The 20,062-nt window shown below is 38.9% G+C and overlaps 1 protein-coding gene across 1 annotated transcript in view; it reads right to left on the bottom strand.

Moving 5' to 3' along the window:
* Positions 1 to 12,363: 12,363 nt before the first annotated feature.
* Positions 12,364 to 20,062, bottom strand: part of IL7R (interleukin 7 receptor) — a 23,653-nt gene continuing 15,954 nt past the window's right edge. Inside the window, exons 4-8 of the mRNA XM_008053355.1 lie at positions 17,444 to 17,601; positions 15,131 to 15,299; positions 14,253 to 14,346; positions 13,307 to 13,382; positions 12,364 to 12,912 (exon numbers count right to left, since the gene is read on the bottom strand). Coding sequence (XP_008051546.1) covers positions 12,409 to 12,912; positions 13,307 to 13,382; positions 14,253 to 14,346; positions 15,131 to 15,299; positions 17,444 to 17,601 — 1,001 coding nt within the window. The 3' untranslated portion in view covers positions 12,364 to 12,408. The remainder of the gene's footprint in view (positions 12,913 to 13,306; positions 13,383 to 14,252; positions 14,347 to 15,130; positions 15,300 to 17,443; positions 17,602 to 20,062) is intronic.

Below are 20,062 nucleotides of genomic sequence, written 5' to 3'. Positions count from 1 at the left end.
TGGGTCATGGGTCACTGGTCTAGTTGGTGTCAGCATACAATGTTTGAAAAACATATAAAAAAGTAGCCTTAGGTTTCATAATAGTGCTGTTATCTATAGGAGCAATTGGGGAAGTTATGTCTTGTGACCACCTGTTACATGACTTCTGAGCAGTAAGCAAGTATAGAGAAACAAGCTGGGGAAAAGTGACTGGCTCAACTCTACCTGTAGTTTAGCAGAAAGGTATGTAGGCTCTTGGTTGGTCAAAATTCTGGATAACAAGAAAGTCTGCATGATCTGCAGTCCATTGTTCTTCAAAAGAAAAACAAGTTCATCAATCTTATTGCAACCCCCAGGATTAGAACATGAAAACAATCACTAGTAACAACTTTCCATCAATAACTACATGCAAGCAATCATACACAGAGAGACAGTAAAGGACAAAGGGAAAATAAGTAAAACAAGCATCTTATGATTTAGCTATGCCTGTATCTTGACAAAATTCAGGACCCTATCACAATTCTAACCTTGTGGCCTTTTATTAATTTTACTGAGGCCATTTCACCCACATATGAGAAAGCCTATTTTCCCATAACCTTCCCAGCACTGAAGTTCAGCAATTTTTAAAAAATGATTTCAATGTAATAGGAAAAAACATTTCATTTGCATATTTAATTCTGAATCAGATTGAGCATATTTTTGTATTTTAAAAGTTAACTGTACCCCACAATATCAAAATGAAAAATATTGATATATTAAAAAATAAATAAAAATAAAAGTTAGTTGCAGGGCAATCCCTTTGAGTCCCCTCCGACTGTGGGAGCTTTTCTATCCTCTCAATAAATCCTACTTTCTCAAAAAAAAAAAAAAAATAGTTACATTTATTCTGTGAACCCTCTGTTAATGTACTTTTTTGATTTCCTTCTGGGACTCTTCACTTTTGTTGACTCTGGATGTTAAGGATATTAGCACTTTGCCTGACTAGTGTGACTATATTTTTCCTGTTTATTTTTATCTTTTTGTTGTGGATTTTTGAAAATTTAGTAAAGAAAGTACCAACATTCTACATTTTATGTATCTAATGTACTAATCTTTTTATTATACCACTTCTGTGTTTTATGTCTTATTTAGGAATGCTTTCAACATTACCAAAAAATAAGTATTCATTGTGTTTTCTAGCATTTTTTTTTTTAAAAATTATTTATAGCTTTGATTTATGATATTTACTTTGTAATAAGAAGTCAGTTAGCTTTCCTCTTCATTTACAAATGAATATTGTATTATTTCAATCTCATTTATTAAATAATACACTCTTTTCCATTAATTAGAAATTAATTACATTTTTAATTGCATAGCTCTAGACTCACAGGTTCTCTCTTTTATAACATTGATTGTTCTGTCAATTTCTACTGGATCAAATTTTAAAACTACTTGTATGGTTAATCTTTTCTCAATTTTTTTCTTCTCTGGAATTATGCATACTATTCTTGAACATTTATTTCTCTGTGTGATATTTAGAATAATAGTATATGTGTAGAAAAACATCTGGAAGGCTACATATCAGTTATAAATATGATTATTTCTGAATAATATTACTATGGTGACATCTTTGCCTTGTTGCATTTTACATATTCTTTTGAAGTTTGAGGCACAAAAAGTAATAATTCAGCAGTCAAGATTTCATAAGGATTTAAAGAAATATATAAACATAAGAAAATTTCATAAGCAGAGACCTTAATGAAGTATCTGTGTCTTACAGTGTTTTTGTTTTGCTTGATTCCCTTATGTTTTCCAAATATATAATCATTTCATATTCCAATAATAATAATTTCACTTTTTTCTATTCAATATTTAAGCTTCTTACTTTGTTTTCTTGTCTGTGTTTTCTAGCATTTCCAGAACAACGTTAAACGTGGTGATAATAAAATTTCTTTTGTCTTATCATTAAATATAATGAAATACTTTTAATAGTTCACTATTAAGCATGACCTTGATTTATGTGCTATTGTTAGTTTACTGAATTTTTTTATTAAAAAGATAAAATAAAATTCTAATTATCATTTAAATCTACACTGGCAACTACACACTTAAATTAATGGCAGTTTATTATTATGCAAAATGTGGTTTTTACAATATGTTTATCAGTCTCATGCTGTAGCATTTACTGAACCTCTATCTAATTAAACTAATGAGTCTTTAGGCTCTAAAAAGTAATATTTCACTCTATCAGTGGATAAGCTTAATATTAAAATGTTTTTGTTCTGCATTTTTTTTTGTCTAATGACTAGTGCAGTTAACACTTTGCAGCAATTAATTTACCATAATAAAAGAAGTTTTTTTTTCCATCTCTACAATCTCCTCCCTTCTTGATGAGAAATCTTTATCCAGAGTAAAGGCAAACTGACTCCAATAATTTACAGTTGAGGGATCCTCCAGATAACTCAAGTGTTTCAGCACAATTTCAAACCTCAAGGGCTTTGCATGTTGTTTGTTTCACATTCAGTTTTTACCAGTGTCTTGAGAAGTGTTAATGTGTTCCTTGGACCCAACAGGTTTTATGCATTATACTCTCTTTGTCTGAACAGCTGCATCATTACAAGCTACACACAAATGCCTACACAAATGCCACAAGCCATTAAAATTCAGAAGTTAGAATAGACCTTAATGTGGAGCTAAAATAAACTAAATAAATGAACAAACACAATTAAATACAGATATTTATCAGTGAAATGAAGCTTTGGAAAATTCTCTTTCCAGTCTACCCCACCCTTTAGTTTCCCCATTTCTGTGGTTATAGTGGTTAAGAGTGCAGCTGGGGAGGTAACGTGTATGGGGAAGGCAACTGACTTCTTACACGTGGCTGCCCAGATGTGCTACTCTCTCAGGGATGTGTTGCCTGCCTCTGTCTGAACAGTCTGGCTTGGCATTTTTCTGCCTTGAATGGTAATGCGGAAATAAGAAGACTAATACAACATCATTTACTAATGTGTTTTTTCATTACTTGATTCACTTATTCACTGTTTATGAGTGAATGCCTGCTAAATTTTTGGTACTGTGTTTAACAAGAGACACAAGCCCCATGTAAATCATAATCCTCTATTTCCAGGATGCTTAAAAGCCCATAGAAGAGTCAGACAAATCAAGTAACTGCAAATCAGTGTGTTGACAAAAGTCATAAGCAAAGGTGCTATTAGGAATGCACAGGTGAGTCATATCCTGGCTGTAAGAGGATGCCTTTCAGGAAGAGATCATGCCTGAACCTAGTCTTGAGGGACTTGTATCAGTTATCCAGACAGTGGGCCTAACAGGTTGCAGACCTACTGCAAAAGCCAGTGATTGAGACCTGGGGCTGTGAGTGAGCATGGCATGAGGTAAAGAAAGAAAAGTAGGGAGGAGCTAGGTAAGCTAGATTGAACCATGCCCTCCACTCCCAAAGATGTTCACATTTTAATTCTGGGAACATATAGATATATTACTTAAATGGGCAAAAGGACTTTAGAGATGTAATTATGTTAAGATCTTGAGATGGAGAGATTATCCTTGATTATCACAGTGGACCCAATGGAATCAGAAGGGTTTTTATTAGAAGAAGGCAAGATGATCAGATTGAGAGAAGGCATTGTGATGACAGAAAAAGAGGTTGGAATGACTCACTCTGAAGGTGGAGAGAGGGACAAGGGGCCATGAGCTAAGAAATACAGGTGGCCCCTAGCCCATGAGAAAAGCAAGGAAATGAATTCTCTGCAACCTCCAAAAGTAATGTAGACCTGCTGACACCTGGATTTTTGCCCTGTAAGACTCATTTTGAACTTCTGACTGCCCGACCTGTAGTAGAAGAAATGTGTGTTATTTTAAGCCACTAAGTTTGTAATAAGTTGTTACAGCAGCTGTGAGAAGCTAATACACTAAATCATTCAGCGCCCTTCATGCCTTGTTGGAAAGCCACTGAAGGGTTTTTGTTAGGGAAGTGACTTGAGCAGATTTCCTCTTTAGAAGGATGTCCCTGGTGCGGGTGGGGAATAGGTCATACAATAGCCAGACTAGAGCAGCGACAGATTGACTTTTGTAACCTCTATACCCTAGGTCTAAGCAAGCCTGAGGCTACGATAAAGTAGGTATATGTGTAAACTTTTTCTTCTTGTCAGAAAAGTTTTCTTTTCTTCCTCCCTTCCATCTACTAGTACTTACTAAATACCCATTTTATCCCAAGCCTAAAATAGATGGTGTAACTTGCAAAGAACATGAATTTTAGAATTGGAGATAGATGATAACAACAATCAACAAAAATACATAAGGTAACAATATTGTGGATTGGGTTTTGGAGGAAATAAGCAGGGAGAGATGGTAAAGAATAACAGGAAGAAGGCCTTGTTTTTGTCGGGATGACGACTTCTGTGAGGTTACCTAGAAGCTGGGACCTGGCGAATATGAAGGAGCCAGCCATACAGAGATTCAGAGAAATCGTTTTTCAGACAAAGAGAACAGCAAGTGCAAAGGCCATGTGATTGGGAACCTTTTCATATTTAAAGAATATGAGGTGATTTTTACATAGACCAAAGTCTGAGAACCATTGCTTTAAGCATTGTCTTTCTGTTAGTGAAAATGCTGATTCTTGATAAATAGTTAATATTTTGCTAATTGATGAATCATATGCTGTGTATTCCCTGTGTTTACTATTCATGCCCCAAGATTATCGTTTAAACTAAGGAAGTATATTCTAGGTACCACCATAAACTTATGACTGCTGCTGAAATTTCAGGCATATGCTTAAATTTCAGGAAATCTTTGACAATTATAAAAGTGGTTCTCAAGTCTGGTTGCATATTTGAATAACCTGAAGGATTTGAAAAATTAATATCAATACCCAGGATTCACACCAGATCAATTAAACCAGACACTTAACTATAGAGCCAGGAGATAACAGCAGAAAAAAAAAAAAAAAAAAAAAGAGCAGGATGGAACAGGATCCAGGGTAGAGGGGTGAGAAAAGAAAAGGTAGCTAAGTAATGTGCAGGCACACTATTAGAGAGCCCCTCAAATACACACACACGCACGTACAGACACAATTAGTGTTTAATACTAGGTACACAGAAAGTATAGATGGCCAATTATTAGTGTTAACAAGAGAAGCAATGACCATTAATAAGAGGTAAATGAAAAGACATTATATTCTCCATTCTTCTAGTTATTGGTCCTGGAGGAGCTAAATCAACAAAGAAGAAAGAAGAGGAAGAGAAGAAAAAAGATGGAAAGGAGGAATGGAAGGATGGAGAGGGAAGAAAGAGGCTTCACGCCTCCGGGAGAAGCTCTTCAATGAACATGACACAAAGCAGCAGAGCAACAGTGGTTAAAATAGACCACTAGAATAGACCACTTGACTGCTAACAGGATGTCATCTAGTGCACCCTGCACTTCTGCTCACACAGAGTGACATGTAAACTCACCCAAGTCAGTTATGTGTGTTTCCAAACTTGCTTAGGCTGGTAGAACTTGTTATTGGGTTTTTATTATACAACTTGTTACTGGATTTATGTTATACAACTTGTTACTGGATTTATATTATACAAGTTTATGAAATATGAAAAGAAAGATGGGTATTGAAAGAATCCCGAGTAATATAGGCTAGTAGCTAAATATACTGTGCTTCAAGATGCAGTGAGGTCTAGAGGATAAAAGAGACTATGATTCATAGACAACACGTGGAGACCAAGTTAATAGATACTATGTGGATCATCCAAGTTAAAAGGAACATGATGGGCTCTCACACATTAGAAACAGATTCAGAGTGTGGACACCACCCAAAGACAAGACAGGACACCTAGACCTCAGGGGAGTCCACAGATGTACTTGACACCAGATACCCCTGTACTAATACCACGTGTATTCATTTTCTAGGGTTGCCATAATTAAGTACTACAAACTGGGTGGCTTAAACAAGAGAAATTTATTGTGACACAATTCTGGAGACTAGAAGTTTGAGATCCAGGATCTGGCAATGTTGGTTGTTTCTGAGAGATTCAGGGGAGAATCTGTTCTGCCTCTTTTATAGCTCCTGGTGATTTACTGATAATCTTTGAAAATTCGTTGTCTTGTAAAAACATTACCCCCAATCTCTGTCTTTATCTTCACATGATGTTCTTCCTGTGTGATGTTTGTCTGTCTCCAAATTTCTCTTTTTTGTAAGAACATCAGTCATATTGGATTAGGGTTCTCTCTACTGACTTCATTTTAAGTTGATTCTCTCTCTAAAGAACTTATCTCCAAATAAGGTCACATTCTGAGCTATTGGGTGTTAGAAATTTAACATAAATTTCAAGGAGACACAATTCAGCCCCAAACACAATGAATGTAAAACACTAGAGAAAATGAGAGGAGAAATACCTGAATTTGATTGAAGCATTAACCAAGAGACCGAGCTGACTGAGTATGTCGAACAAGCTCTAAAGTTGTTTCCATGATCCCTTTCTTTCTTTGAGTATGAGTGGGAACTCTGACTTGCTTATAGCCAATAGAATGTGGTGAAGGTGATGAGATGTCACTCCTGTTATTACATTACTTTTATAAGACTCCATCTTGCTAGTGGCTCACTCTCACTCACCATCTTTGAAGAAGCATGCTGCCAAGTTGTAAGAGAGTTACAGAGAATGCCACACAACAGAAACTGTAGGTGAACTTTAGGAGCTGAGAGTGATGGCCAGCAAGAAGCTGGACCTCTCAGTCTTACAACCATAAGGAAATGAATTCTGCTATAACCTCAGTAAGCTCAGAAGTGGATCCATCACCAACTGAGCCTCTAGAAGAGAACTAAGCCCTGGCCAACATCTTGATTGCAGCCGTGCTGAGGACTTAGCTAAACCATGCTCAGACTCCTGACCCACAGAGACTGTGAGATAAAAAAAAAATTAAAGTACTTACAGCTATTACAAAAAGGACAAGAAGAAGGAGAAGGAGGAGGAAGAAAGGAGGGAAAGGAAAAGAAGAAAGGGGGATGAGGAGCAGAAAAAAGGGGAAAGAGTAGAGAGAACAGAAGCTGTTATCTTCCTTTCCTTCCAAGTCTCCCTTGCCACATGCCAATGGTGGGATATGTGTGAACTTTGATTAGAATATGAGACTGCATTTAAAAACAAGCTTGAATTAAACTCCGGTCACTGAAAGGAATATGCCTCAGAAAGAGGTACTGAATAGAGCAGCACCTTTGGAGATGAGTAATTTTAAAACTGTCAAAATTATTTCATATTTATATCCTTCTGAATCAAGATTCTTCTCTAAAACCTGATATACACATGCACATAATTTACTATGCCATACTCTTTATTAAAATCCTGCCAAGCACCTCCACCTTCTGCAGGCTAGATCACAGCTTCTTAGACTGCAAGGTCAAATGTTTAATGATTGGCTCCCACCATATCTGCCAGGCCTTATCTACATTGTATCACCTGAAGAATGAACTGGCACTCTTAATTCTCTGCTGAATACATTGACACCCACGTGGAGATTTGACTGCTAATAGGATGTCATCTAGTGCACCCTGCACTTCTGCTCACATGAAGTGACATGTTAACTCACCCAAGTCACTTGTGTGTGTTTCCAAACTTGCTTAGGCTGGTAGAACTTGTTACTGAATTTATGTTATACAACTTGTTATTGGATTTATATTATACAAGTTTATGAAATGTGAAAAGAAAGATGGGTATTGATCTATGAGAATTACTTTGTTTTATAATTTGTTTTATGAGACTTGATAATGATATATTGAAAGAATATTGCTAGCAAATTGGAGTGGAGATCTGATGATAAAAGATGACAGAGGGAAATCTTTAAAAAGCTAGGCCTCTACACTTAGCTTTCTTTGAAGAGAGACTTAAAGTCCTTTATCATTTTTAAAGAAAGCAAAACTAGAAAAAGTAGATGAAGTGCTATTGGTGTGTGCTGCCTAAAAAAGACAAAGTAAAGCTACAATCGATAACCCCACACTCAAAAGAATGACTTGATCTTGTAACATGCATAGTCTGATGTTTGTGTTCTCCCCAAATTCATATGGTAAAATCCTAACTTCAAGGTGATGGTATTAGAAGTTGGGGGCCTTTGGGGATGATTAAATCATGAGGGACTTCCATCCTCCAGGAGTGTGAGAAACAGATTTCTGCTATCAGTTTTAAGTTACCCAGTCTATGCTTTTCTGTGTAGTAGCCCAAATGAACTATGACATAACAAATGAGTAGTTAACGAATACGCAAAACTCTTTGTATACTGAATAATGAATATTAAAACTCTTGTACATTATTCATATATTTTAAATTAAAGTAAAATGTTTGAGGTAAATATATGTTATTCTTTTGTGAAAGCACCCTTTCTCTGACTTTCTGGAGTCACTCACACTGTGTTGGTCACTCTCTAAATATTCCATATGTGCTCACATCTCCATTTGAACTAGTGTTTCCTCTGCCAGGAAACCTCTATCAGGCTCCCTTATCTGGCACTTGTCCTGCACTACTGTATCAAGTATGACTGCCTTCAAATCGCCCCTATGTGGCACTTTTTCCTTAATGCATTCTTCACCTGTTTTTGTTGTTCTTTTTTTCCCAACCTCACACAGCAGCAGAACCTCCTTCTTATATTTGAATGACACCCTACTCTCTGAAGCAGTGCCTGCCTCTTATGCAGATGAAAATGCCAGTTATTTTCTTTTCCATTACTCATTGCTTGGGCTCAGACACAGGAGCTTGGGTTTGTTGCCATCAGGCACAGGTTACGGCTCTGTTTTTAAAGCCCACAGCCAGGGATGTGAAGCCACTGGGCACCGCTGATGAGATTACTCTGGGCTAGTGGCAGTGTTGGAGGTGGCTATTTTCAGTTTCTGGAGGTGGCAGTGGCAGAGATGCAGGGTGGTTCTGTCTCTGAGACCAGTTCTTTGATCCTTACAGGTATTCTGTGAGCCTCCTAATGGTGTTTAATAAATTCCTTTTCTGCTAAATGAGCCAAAATCAATTTCTCTTGTTTACAGTTAAAAATGCTGACTGATATTTTGCATTAAAACAACAGTATGACATTGTAACTGTTCCTATGTGTTTTTATCCCCATGCAATTTCATGCTGCAAGTGTGAAGTTTCCTCTCTGTAACCCCAGTGCCTAACACAGTGCAAAGTAGAGCAGAGCAGATCTCAATAAATCATTATTAATTAGTTTGTTAATTGATTACTTAATTGATGAAAAAGTTCCTCTGAAAGTCTAAACTCATAAAGTGACAGCAAATGACATCAGAATGTTTCCAGTGGCTGAGGAGACATGTGATTCATTCTGAGTGTCCCTCTATCTGTAGTTTTCACAGAAGACAAGCACAGTCACAAAGAGTTCCATAGCATTTAATTAAATATGAGATGATAACACACATTTTATACTTATATACTTAGCAGCTCTGCAAAATTTTGTAATGCATGTGGAAAGTACACAGTCAGATCAGAGACCTTCACTGTAGTGAACAACGGATATTTTGAAGAATAACCCCAAAGAAAAACTGCTGAGCTGGCAAAAAAGCCACCTAACCTGCATCATTTCCAGATGCCCTGCCACGCATCCTTCCTGGCCAGTTCCCAGCCTTGTAGCCCCTTTAGAAGAGCTAGGAAAACACAAGTATGCACATCTGAAACAGCCATACTTGACTTTTCTGAAGCAAATTCCCATGGAAACTAAACTGAAGGATGAGGCAAAGGCTAGTAGAAAATCAACTGATAAGCCAGGGTGCCTTAGACCCAGGCGTGGTTGTTTGACCAAATTAGCTGCCTGTTTCTCAGTTGTCTTTTCATGTCAAGCTGTATAGAACTGGAAATTTGCACCTCTAATTTTTACATTGTCTCCGACCAGTTTTTCTTTCTCCACGAAGTGCAGAAGAGGGCTGGGCAGAACCAATTAGTAATCTTACATTATACATTGTCTCTGAGTATATATTCAAGCATTAGCAGCAGTTGTGATTGTAAAAGTATAATACATGTATTTTAAATGCCTCCAATAACAAACAGACACTCACACATTAAATCATGATGATAACATATGCCGAACAACACTGAAACAACGGATTTTAGTGCCGGAGGGACCTCAATGTTTCTCTAGTCATCTCTTCTTCAAGAGATTGTCTGTTTACATCAGGGATACAAACTTATGGCTACCAGTTCTGACTTAACATTTGAGGCTGAGTAATTTATCCATCTTCTCCATGTTTCCATTTTCCCATGAACCAAAGATAATAATAATAAATACTTCAAAGAACTTTCATGAATGAGGTTTGAGAGACATTGGGCATGAGATTTTGTGTAGCCTCCTTGCTGAGACTTGGCCTCCATTTCTACAAAAGGTAAAGAACCCCAACCAGCTGATGGAAAATGTCTTTTGCTCCCTACATACCAAGCAGATTCTACTTTCCCTCCATGCAAATTTATATCATTTTTTGTGGCATTTTCCCTGACTTTTTCTAACAAGGCATTTTCAACATGCCTCCATTAGAGTATTTTGCATTATAATAATAATTTGTTTACCAAGATTTTGTCAAACTTTATGAGGCAGTGTGAAATCTGTATTTGTCTTTAAATCTCCTGCACCTCACACCACAGTTCACACATAGCAGGCTTTCCATAAACACTTGTCAAGTAGATGAGAGAAAATGCCTATGGAAGTGTTTTGAAAATCACAAATGCACTAAGAAAAGCTAGGGGGTTATGGTATTGTATTTATTACTAATAATGCAGAGTTAAGCACTTTGGAAAGAAAAACGTTCATCTGAAGAATAAGATGGTCTGATTATTACTAGTCCTTTACACCAACCAATAAGGTCCATTTATCCACAACTGAAAACACCATTCACAGACATCACAAAACAAAACAAACAAGAAAACTAAAATACTGAAAACACTTTATCCCCTAACTAAAATAAAAACAGAACAAAGAAGATAATTCTTCCCTGTTCAAACTGTAAAAACAATAACAAATCCCAAACAAAACCCTGAACCTATATTTGTCTTTTCTTCCCTGTGCAGCCTCTGCCCTGGGTGGTTCTGTGAACAGCCAGACTCTGGGGACCTATAGAAGGGAATTAACTGCACTTCCCTGAGCTGATATTGCTCAGCTGCCTTGATTTGCTGTGAGCTAGCCATCAGAAATTCATCTAGACCAAGAAAGGCAGGAGGACAAATGTCAGATTTTAATATTACCGTTCTTCTCTATGTCTTCAAGATCATAGCTATGGTACGTTCACTCACTGCATGTGCTTGTATCTCCTCTTTCTTGAAGTTTGTGGCAACATCTAAGAATGGAAAGCTTGGGCCAATTTGGGAATGAATTTGACTTGGGGCGGTATCCACCCATGGGAGAGTTTTCCACCTGCTAACTTGCCAAATGTACCCATGCCCAAGGTCAACGACGGGTTCTTCTGAGATCATGGATGGATGCATTTGGATGGCAGCAGCAAGAGGATCATGATCTTGGTAAATAAAAAGAAATTCTACACTTCTAATTTATTCCCTCTTGAGTTCATTTTCAGAAGAATGAAATCAAATTGGAATTCTGGCTTTTTCTTGCCTTCTTCACTTTTTTTTTTTAACATGGCTGGCCATAGTGGTTCACATCTACTTTCTTACTCATAGTCATTTTAATTCAGATGACCATATGTCCCCATTTGTCTGGAACAGCCTCCTGGTTTTTGCTTGTCGTCCTGGAGTGATTATGTATAACTTCCTCTTTCATTTTCAAAGTGGCCCAATTTGGATAATAAATTATACAGTCACTTTATTAGTGAGGTTTGGTACTCTAGAATGGGACAGTCCCTAGTAAAGAGAAAGGCACATGGCTCAGGGAACTGCAGAAAGACTCCTAGACATCAGATCTAGGCTCTACCCCTCATTGAGTGAGCAACCAGGACAAGGTGCTTAACCACTTAACCCCTTAGTTCTCTGTGTAGTCATCTATAAAAAAGAGAGTAACAATAACAATTGCATCCAGGATTATTGTGAGGATGGAGTGAGATAAGTGCATACAGCACTTGCAAAGCACTGGATACATAGTAAGTTCTAGTAATGGTAACTATCATTCTTTTTCTCCTTTCTGTTGCTCTCTTCCTGCCTTCCTTGCTCCTCCATCCTGCCCTTCACTCTTTTTTTTTCATTATTGCCTGATATTTTTTAAAATAATAATTGAATCATTGGGTCACCCAAAACCTTGTGACCCAATTGGTGTGGTGGAAGCAGAATGCCCCTGCCTCATGTCAAGTGCCACTGAACTAGGGAAGAGTGATCAAAGCCATGTCTCAGAGTCCTGTGGACTACATAGTGAGGTTTTGTTAATTTTGTCTTCTTTGTGCTATGAGGGAGAGTAGGAGTTCTAGGCTTTTGCTTTTGGTCATCTTTGTTGGTCACCGTGGATTCAGTCTGGGTTTCTTACAAATCACTGGTTTTGGTAAAAACTGGACATGGTGACGTAGGCTTCTTCTTGGCTTGGTCCCAGGGAAGTGAGAATAGGCAGGCCCTGAGAAACTGGGTTCAATGTCAGGATTGCTGATTGGAGAGAAAACGGAGGGGGCAGGGTGCTGTTTGTAGTCTCAGAGCTAAGCATCAGGTGCTGGTACACATGAGGACCGTTCTTACCACTCTCACTACAGCCTGGGGACCTGGAGGAGGGAAGTATAAGGGAATCACAAGCACTGACATTCCCAGCCAGGCACCTGAGGGGTGAATCTCCTTTGAAGGTTTCTGGGGTGATGATTGCATGCTCAGATGGCCAGCTGGGACCCTGTACGCCCCCTCCAAGCCTCTGCTTCTCAGACGCCTCTGGCTGTGGAGGGAAATTGTCTTGCAGAAAACCTTCTACTTCATCTCTAGCTTGAATGCCATCCACCTTATGAATCTGGCAGTCCAGGAAACTTTCAGGATTGAAACTCACATTCAAATTCTGCACAGAAAAAGAGAAAAGGCATTAAGATGACAGCAGAGGAATGTGCCACCAAACATCAGTTCAGGAAAAAACCAAAAGAATATTCTGCCAGGGAAGGTCAGATAATTGCCCGCATGTTCCTCAGCTGACTCTTTGCCCCTGGAAGTGCTATGACACTTCAGGATTTGAAATGACCACTGGCTATGCCATCCAGCCCTGGGAAGCCCAGAAGTTCTTACACATAAATCTCATCTTACTTCTCTAGGGCAGCCAGGGTCTTATGGAGAACCCTAGTTATGGTACGCATGAAAGACCAAAAGTTGAGGTCCAGCTGTTCCTTGTCCTGGAATATCATTCTTGGCCACCAGAATGCTGACAACAGAGTGCTTTTTTAAGCACCCAAATCACTCACCTTTCTTGGCTTCTTACACAGTTGTTCCAGAGTTTTCTTATGATCAGGGAGACTGGGCCACACAATAGACTTAATCCTGAAATCAAAGGACATTGACAGATGGGATAAATAGCAAGGGTGCAGACACAACGAATCTCTCCATTTATCAGGTTCTTGGTTAGGATTCCCAGTGAATTTCCACATTTGATGTCATAAGAGGCAACAATATATAAACTAGACATAAAGTAAGCCCTTTTCTCAAACTAAGACTTTTCTGTATGGCATTGTTTGGAATCAGAAGGGAACAGGAAAGCAGATTTCTAGTCTTGATTCTGCAACAACTAGGTGGGTGACAGTGGTCAAGGAGTTTGCTTTGTGGGCCTTATTGCTCTTTCAATCCAAGGAGGGGTAGAGCAGAGAAAACTGCTATTATTCTATTCTGTGAATGAAGACAGGACAATGAGATACCTCTGGGAATGAACCCTAGAGGGAAGGAACACTGAAGCAAGGAGGTACTTTTGGTGGAGCTATGAGACTACAATTTGACCCTGATCATTTACTCTCAGTATAAGTGTTATCTCCCCCCCCCCCTTTACTGGCAGCAACTCTGCCCTAATTTTGGTCTTATCCTGGGATAGAATGCAAAATCCCATGAATTTTTTTGCTGGAAGTCAACACTTCAAGTACATTCTTTATTATCCATGGATGATGGCTTCTATACCTTTTGGGAGACTTTGGAGGAAAACCTTGGCAAACAATGCCTTAAGAAAAGTTTTTACTTTAGAGAAAAGGGTTTGCCCTATATCCAGTTTATATATTGTTGCCTCTTATGACATAAAATGTGTAAATTCATTGGCATCCCAGGATGAGAAGGAATATTGGGCACTATAGTTCCTGCAATGACATTCTCCTTATAATTGTCTGAGATTCCACACAATCACCCTCTTGATCAGTCAAAGAAAGTCACCTTTTTTTCCATAGTACACAGGCCAAGATGACCAACAGAGCCACAGAGAAGAAACTCAAAATGCTGATGGTTAGTAAAACAGGATTTATCTCCCCTGAAATATAAGAATAGATCATGGTGAGTATTCAGTAAGCATGTAGTGGGGCAGACTTTCAGGATGTTTTGAGTTTATTTAGAAATATAGGCTTATTCATTATTTCTTGAAAGTTGCTCTACAGTAAACAGGATGCTTTATGGGGAGATTTTGGCTTCATTGGCACTGATTTGGGTGACCAGACCCAGAATATCTGCCACTTGAATGTAAAATGATCTAGCATCAAAAATACCACAACTCCCTCTGCTTTTCAACTTTCCACCATGGGAAAGAAAGCAAGGCGATGAGATAGATGTTCACCCCAGTTACAGCAAATTCTAGGAAGAGGATGAGAAGCTGGTATAGTAGAATAGTTCCCTCAAACCCCCAAATAGAAGAAATATGTGGGATGTTCAGGGTCTCTAGGGGCCTGCCTGAACCCTGTTCTCTGGCTCTTCTGGCCATTCTCAGTTCCTAGACCCCATGATATCTTCATCATTCTGGAAAAGCAGAAATGGGACAATTCTACCTGCCTGCCCACCTGTCATCAACAAAATTGCTCTCCAGAGGGTTCTTAGAGACACCAGTCATTAAGATCCCAGGCTAAATTGGTTAACTGGGTATGATGTTCTTCATAAAAGGGGCAAAGACAGCAGGCAGGTCATTTTCCAAAGAAAACATAAGAATGCCCTCTGGGGTGGTCTGAACTTAACTTAGTTTCAGTAATCTCCTTCTCACTTGCTTCTACACTTTGACAGGAAAAGCACTGGAAGGGAAAAAAAAAGATTCTATTGTCACTCCTCACCTGGACTGTTATTGAGCTCTGGAGTTCTGAAGTGTTGACTTGGACTCCATTCACTCCAAAAGCCTTTAAAATGGTAGTTAGGGATAGATCGGACTTTAATCTCATACATTGCATCAGGTTGTAGCTTTCTCTGCAGGAGTGTCACCCTTGTGTTGGATACATTCATATGCTAAAGAGTGAAAAGTGCTGTTACATTTTTAGGGTAGAAAAAGAGATATGTTGACTAAATCTCCCAAATCATTTCAAGTGGAACTCTTTTCATCATTCAAGCACTCTCCCAGGGTTCTCTCATATTCATTAGAATAAGGAGTCAGCAGCAGGATTAAGGGCAGAGTTTGGGAGCTCATAAATGATGGTGTGAGTGGCTAAGGAAATCAGTGGAATGATGGGTGAATGTGGCACTCCAACTTTGGGAAGATATAAATCACTTTCAGTCTCCCACCTTCCTTTTCACACTTCAATTCATCTTTTTTTTCCCTCTCCCTTTTCACATTCCAAGGGGAAATGAAAGGTTAAGTTAGTGAGCAGAAATAATTTCCCTCCACAGAGATGCCATTACTATAAATAGTAATATAGAGACAAGTCCCCCCAATACTGTCTATTATCTTTAAGTAGAAAAAAAACTCTATGAATTTGATAGATAGACTATTTCATTGTTATTTATTTTTATTTGATAACTAGTTAGTTTCATGTATATATTGTTGAATTTATATTTTTATTTTGTGAGACTTTCCCAAGTTCTTTACTCAGTTTTCTATTGTGATATTTGCCTTTTTCTTAATAATTTGTGAGTGCTTTATATATTAAAGATATTACCATCTGTCAGCTGTATATGTGGCAGTTTAATCCTGTATATGTGGCAGTTTAATCCTGATTTTTAATTTCCTTATAATTTTTATTATTGTATGTATCGACACATATAAGCCTCTATTTTTTATGTAGTTACACATATCATTCTTTTCCTTTCTTTTACTGCCTTGATGCTTAAAATGTTCTTTTCATGTCAAGATTACATAAACATTTGCCTATTTTTTCTAGCTTGCTTAAAGTTTCAGTTTTATAGAATTTTTAAAAATAATATCTTATTTTGGTGTTGTTATTTGAAGAGTGCTAGGCATTTAACTTAATTTTTATCCCGAATAGTCAGCTGATTGTCCTGCCACCATTTATTCAAAATCTTTTATTTCTCTCTATAGCTGCTTTTCCATTGGTGCAATTTTTAGATGAATAACGGAAGAAGGCAGGATCAAGGGAGTCCAGTTTGTGTGTGTGTGTCAGGGGCAGAGTGAGTGAACAGAAGGAGGGGGCAGGTGATTCAGAGCGTGCATTACATTTATGTGAGGGACACACTGGAGCATACTGTAAACAAATAAGACTTGTTTTGGCCTGAGAAAAGAGAACACTAGGAATAAATAGGCACTCTTCTAGCCTTGAAAAGAAAACTATCATCTATTTTCTGTCCCCGGGGTGCAGAAAGGACAAACGTTATGCTATTGGGTTAAGAGAAACCTCATAATTGGGACATCCTGTTGTTCTTCCACCTCCTCCCCAAAACGTATTTCAGGGACTGTCAGATCATTCCATCCTCAATGAATTACAAAAAGGGATCATGGACCTCCAGATTACGAAGGGTAAAAAATAAGTTGTTTTGTCAAGAGCTAAGACCTGAGGCTTTAAAATAAAAACAACAACCAAAAAAGACTCAGCCTTTCCTTTTTACCTCATGCTGTTTCCTCAAATATCATTAACCAAACTGTGGCTACAACTTGGTAATTGTATCCAGAGATGTTTCTACCTAATTTGCCTATGTTAGTGGTACTAGACATGACACTATTTGAGACCCTGAATAGAGGGTCAATTTTGTCTCAGTCTATATTTTATCCAACTAACTAACTTAAAAACATTCCAAAAACTAGAGCAAGAAAAAAAAAATCAAGCTGAGCACAGTAGCTCATGCCTATAATCCCAGCACTTTAGGAGGTAGAGGCAGAAGGATTGTTTGAGTCCAGTTGTTTGAGACCAGCCTAGGCAACATAGTGAGATCTCGTTTCTACAGTAAAAATAAAAATTTAAAAAAAAAGGAAAAATAAATTAGAGTGACAATAGCATGTGCCAGGGAAGTTCAGGTTTTTGTGAGACCCGAAGCCTATGCAACAGTAGGGGCTTCTTTCAGTAGAAGGTGCTTTTTGAAAACAAAATCATTAGGCACTACAAAATTTATGTAAGTGACCTTCCAGGGGAAATGCACTTCTAGGACAAAAAAGTATATAATAGTATGAAGTCTTATTTTATACGTGTGGTTGATCTACATACCATCCAATTGTTTTCATTCTTTTCCTGGCGGTAAGCTACATCGTGTGTTAACTCTTTTACATACTTCTTTTGCAAGTGTGATGTATTAAATGTCACCACAAAGTCGTTTGCTTCTTCACGATAGATGACACTTAAGTCAAAAGGAGCCTCGGGTTTGACTGGAAAAGATAAAGAAATGAAGTCTGTGTAAAAGGCAGTCTGCATCAATTAATGGCTAACTCAGAAAGCCAGTTCTTCTTCCTGGGTTCAAATTCAGACTTCATTCCCCAGTCTCCTTTGCAGTTGGGTGTGGCCTTGAGAGTATGTGGGCAGAAGTGATTCACACTCACTCAAGTCCTGGCCTAGTCACATGCCTGCGTGTGACTCTCATGTGTGACTCTCATGCTCAGTCCTCTTGCAGCACTTGGAATCATGTGGAGTGGAGGCACAGGATGGAAGGAACCCTGCATACAGCTCGGAGAAGCACCACCCACAGGTTAGAAACACCCGTTTTCACTCTGATGTAAATGAGTAATACACACGCCGCAGTTGAGGTATCATGTTTGGGGACTTATTTGTTACGACAGCTAGCGCTAATGTAATGCCAAAACACATTCAATTTGCCTTTTGAATATTGGAGAACTTGTTACTAACTAGCTTCAAAGCAGGCATATTTAAACTTTGAGTCCTCATTCTTCCAATAAAATTAGATTATATGCTTGGAGATCTTACACTTTGTTTTAGCTACATGGACATCTAGGGTTAGCTTCTTGGCCATGGCTGGTGACTTCCAGAATGGTCTCAGAGTGTCCCCTCTGTCAGTCTCAGCTGCATTAACTCTCAACTCTTCTGGGGCCTCTTCCTTTGACCTGCCTGCCTCTCAGAGTTGTTGTTATGATTGAATATGCCATATAAGCTATGCCTTTGGAAGGAGATAGGTACTATTTTCAAGCAGAACAAAACATGAGAAAGGTAGTGACTTCCTAATAAAGTCTTGAGAGTTCCCTGTACTGGTTTCCTGATTGTTTGTTGACCATAGCTTGGGAAATTACTTGTCTAGGAAAGGGGCACTACTTTCTTGTGTGACTGCTCTCAGACTCTGTTGTTAATGAGAGGGCGTTTGTTCACTAAGCTTTCACTCAGCAGGCTGACCTGTGTTCTAGGCTCTCTAAGCTGAACTTTAGATTGACTTGCTTGCCCAATAAAATGAAACTCTTATGGCAGAATTTGGGCCCATTGCTGTAGTTACTTGTTCACAGTGGTGACTGCCTAAGTTTCTCCTGGCAAGCCCTAGAGGTGCTGAAAAAAGAAGTGACTTCTTTACCCTTGGATGTCTTATAAAAGGGAAAGTTACCCTTTTTCACCCTTTGATGCACTATCAAAAGGGAAGATGCCCTAGATGGAAGCAGGAGGAAAGGCACTGGGTGTGGAGGAACAGCCCAACAGAGAATCCCAGCAACCTTCTCACACCTGCCATGCCATTTCTTGTCCTTCACTCCATCCTCAACAAGACCTTCTGAGACTGAAGTCCTTGCCCTGTGCTTATCTTTCAATAATGGAGGAAGTAAGGGAAGAACACACCTACTAAGTGCTTTGTTCACCATTTCTTCAAACAAAAGGCACTTGTCACCACTATATTGATGGTGAAACTGAGTATCAGAGAAGTTAATTAACTTACATGCAGACCTTTATAGAATGATCTAACGGGCTTTACTCCTATTCTGTCATATTCTGAGGTTTGCTGTTCTTCATTTAGCTTTTGTTTCTATACCCTGTTACTTCACACTGACTTGTCCAAGCACTCTCTTGCCAAGCTTACCTCTAGTTCAAATGGTATCTTTGAGAAAATTATAAAAAGGTGCTCGTTCCTCAAGCAGCATTTCTAAAAGGTAATATATTCTTGTACAATCTGGACAATCATATCAATCTATTCTGCCAAGAAAAGTGGCAAGGCAAAAAGCTGCTCCCCTGAAGCCTTCATGGGTGTTGAGACAGCTAAACAAGGGAAGGAAAGTGAGGGGCAACTGGTTGCAGAAGAGCCTGGCTCTAAGGTTCCATCAAGAGTATCCAGTTTATATTCAGTTAAATGGTAGTTCCATTCATGAAAGGTCACATTAGAAACCAGGGCAAAATGCTGCTGTGAGACTCACCTCCACCACCTCTCATCCCATGGCCTAAGGGTCTCCCCCAAACTTCAAGTGACTCACAGCAGCCCTCCCACAGGGCCCTGGGCTCCCAGCAGTGTGCATACCTTGCCTTTCTCCTTGACCCTCAGATGAGGCATGTCAGGCTTGCGGTCTGCTGGGGATGCAGAATGTGGGCTTCTAAGAGCATTGGGCACCTGAGATCTGAAGATTTGGAGATGACAGGGTGTCACCTGGAGGCTCTGTTTACCTGCATGCAGGAGTTGGTGTGCTGGTGTGGGTTCATGTAAAAATGGGCTCTCCAAGGCCGGGCTTGGGGGTTCAGCCTATAATCCCAGCGCTTTGGGAGGCCAAGGTGAGTGAATTGCCTAAGCCCACAGGTTCGAGACCCCATCTCTACAATAAATAAAAAAAATTAGCCAGGCATGGTAATGCATGCCTGTAGTTCCAGCTACTTGGAAGGCTGAGGCGGAAGGATCGCCAGAGCCCAGCAGTC

Source organism: Carlito syrichta, unplaced genomic scaffold (assembly GCF_000164805.1).
Source record: "Carlito syrichta isolate Samal-C Ts95f unplaced genomic scaffold, Tarsius_syrichta-2.0.1 Scaffold288097, whole genome shotgun sequence".
NCBI lineage: Eukaryota > Metazoa > Chordata > Mammalia > Primates > Tarsiidae > Carlito > Carlito syrichta.
Note: the sequence above shows the minus strand (reverse complement) of the source record. Positions and strands in the feature narration are given on the sequence as shown.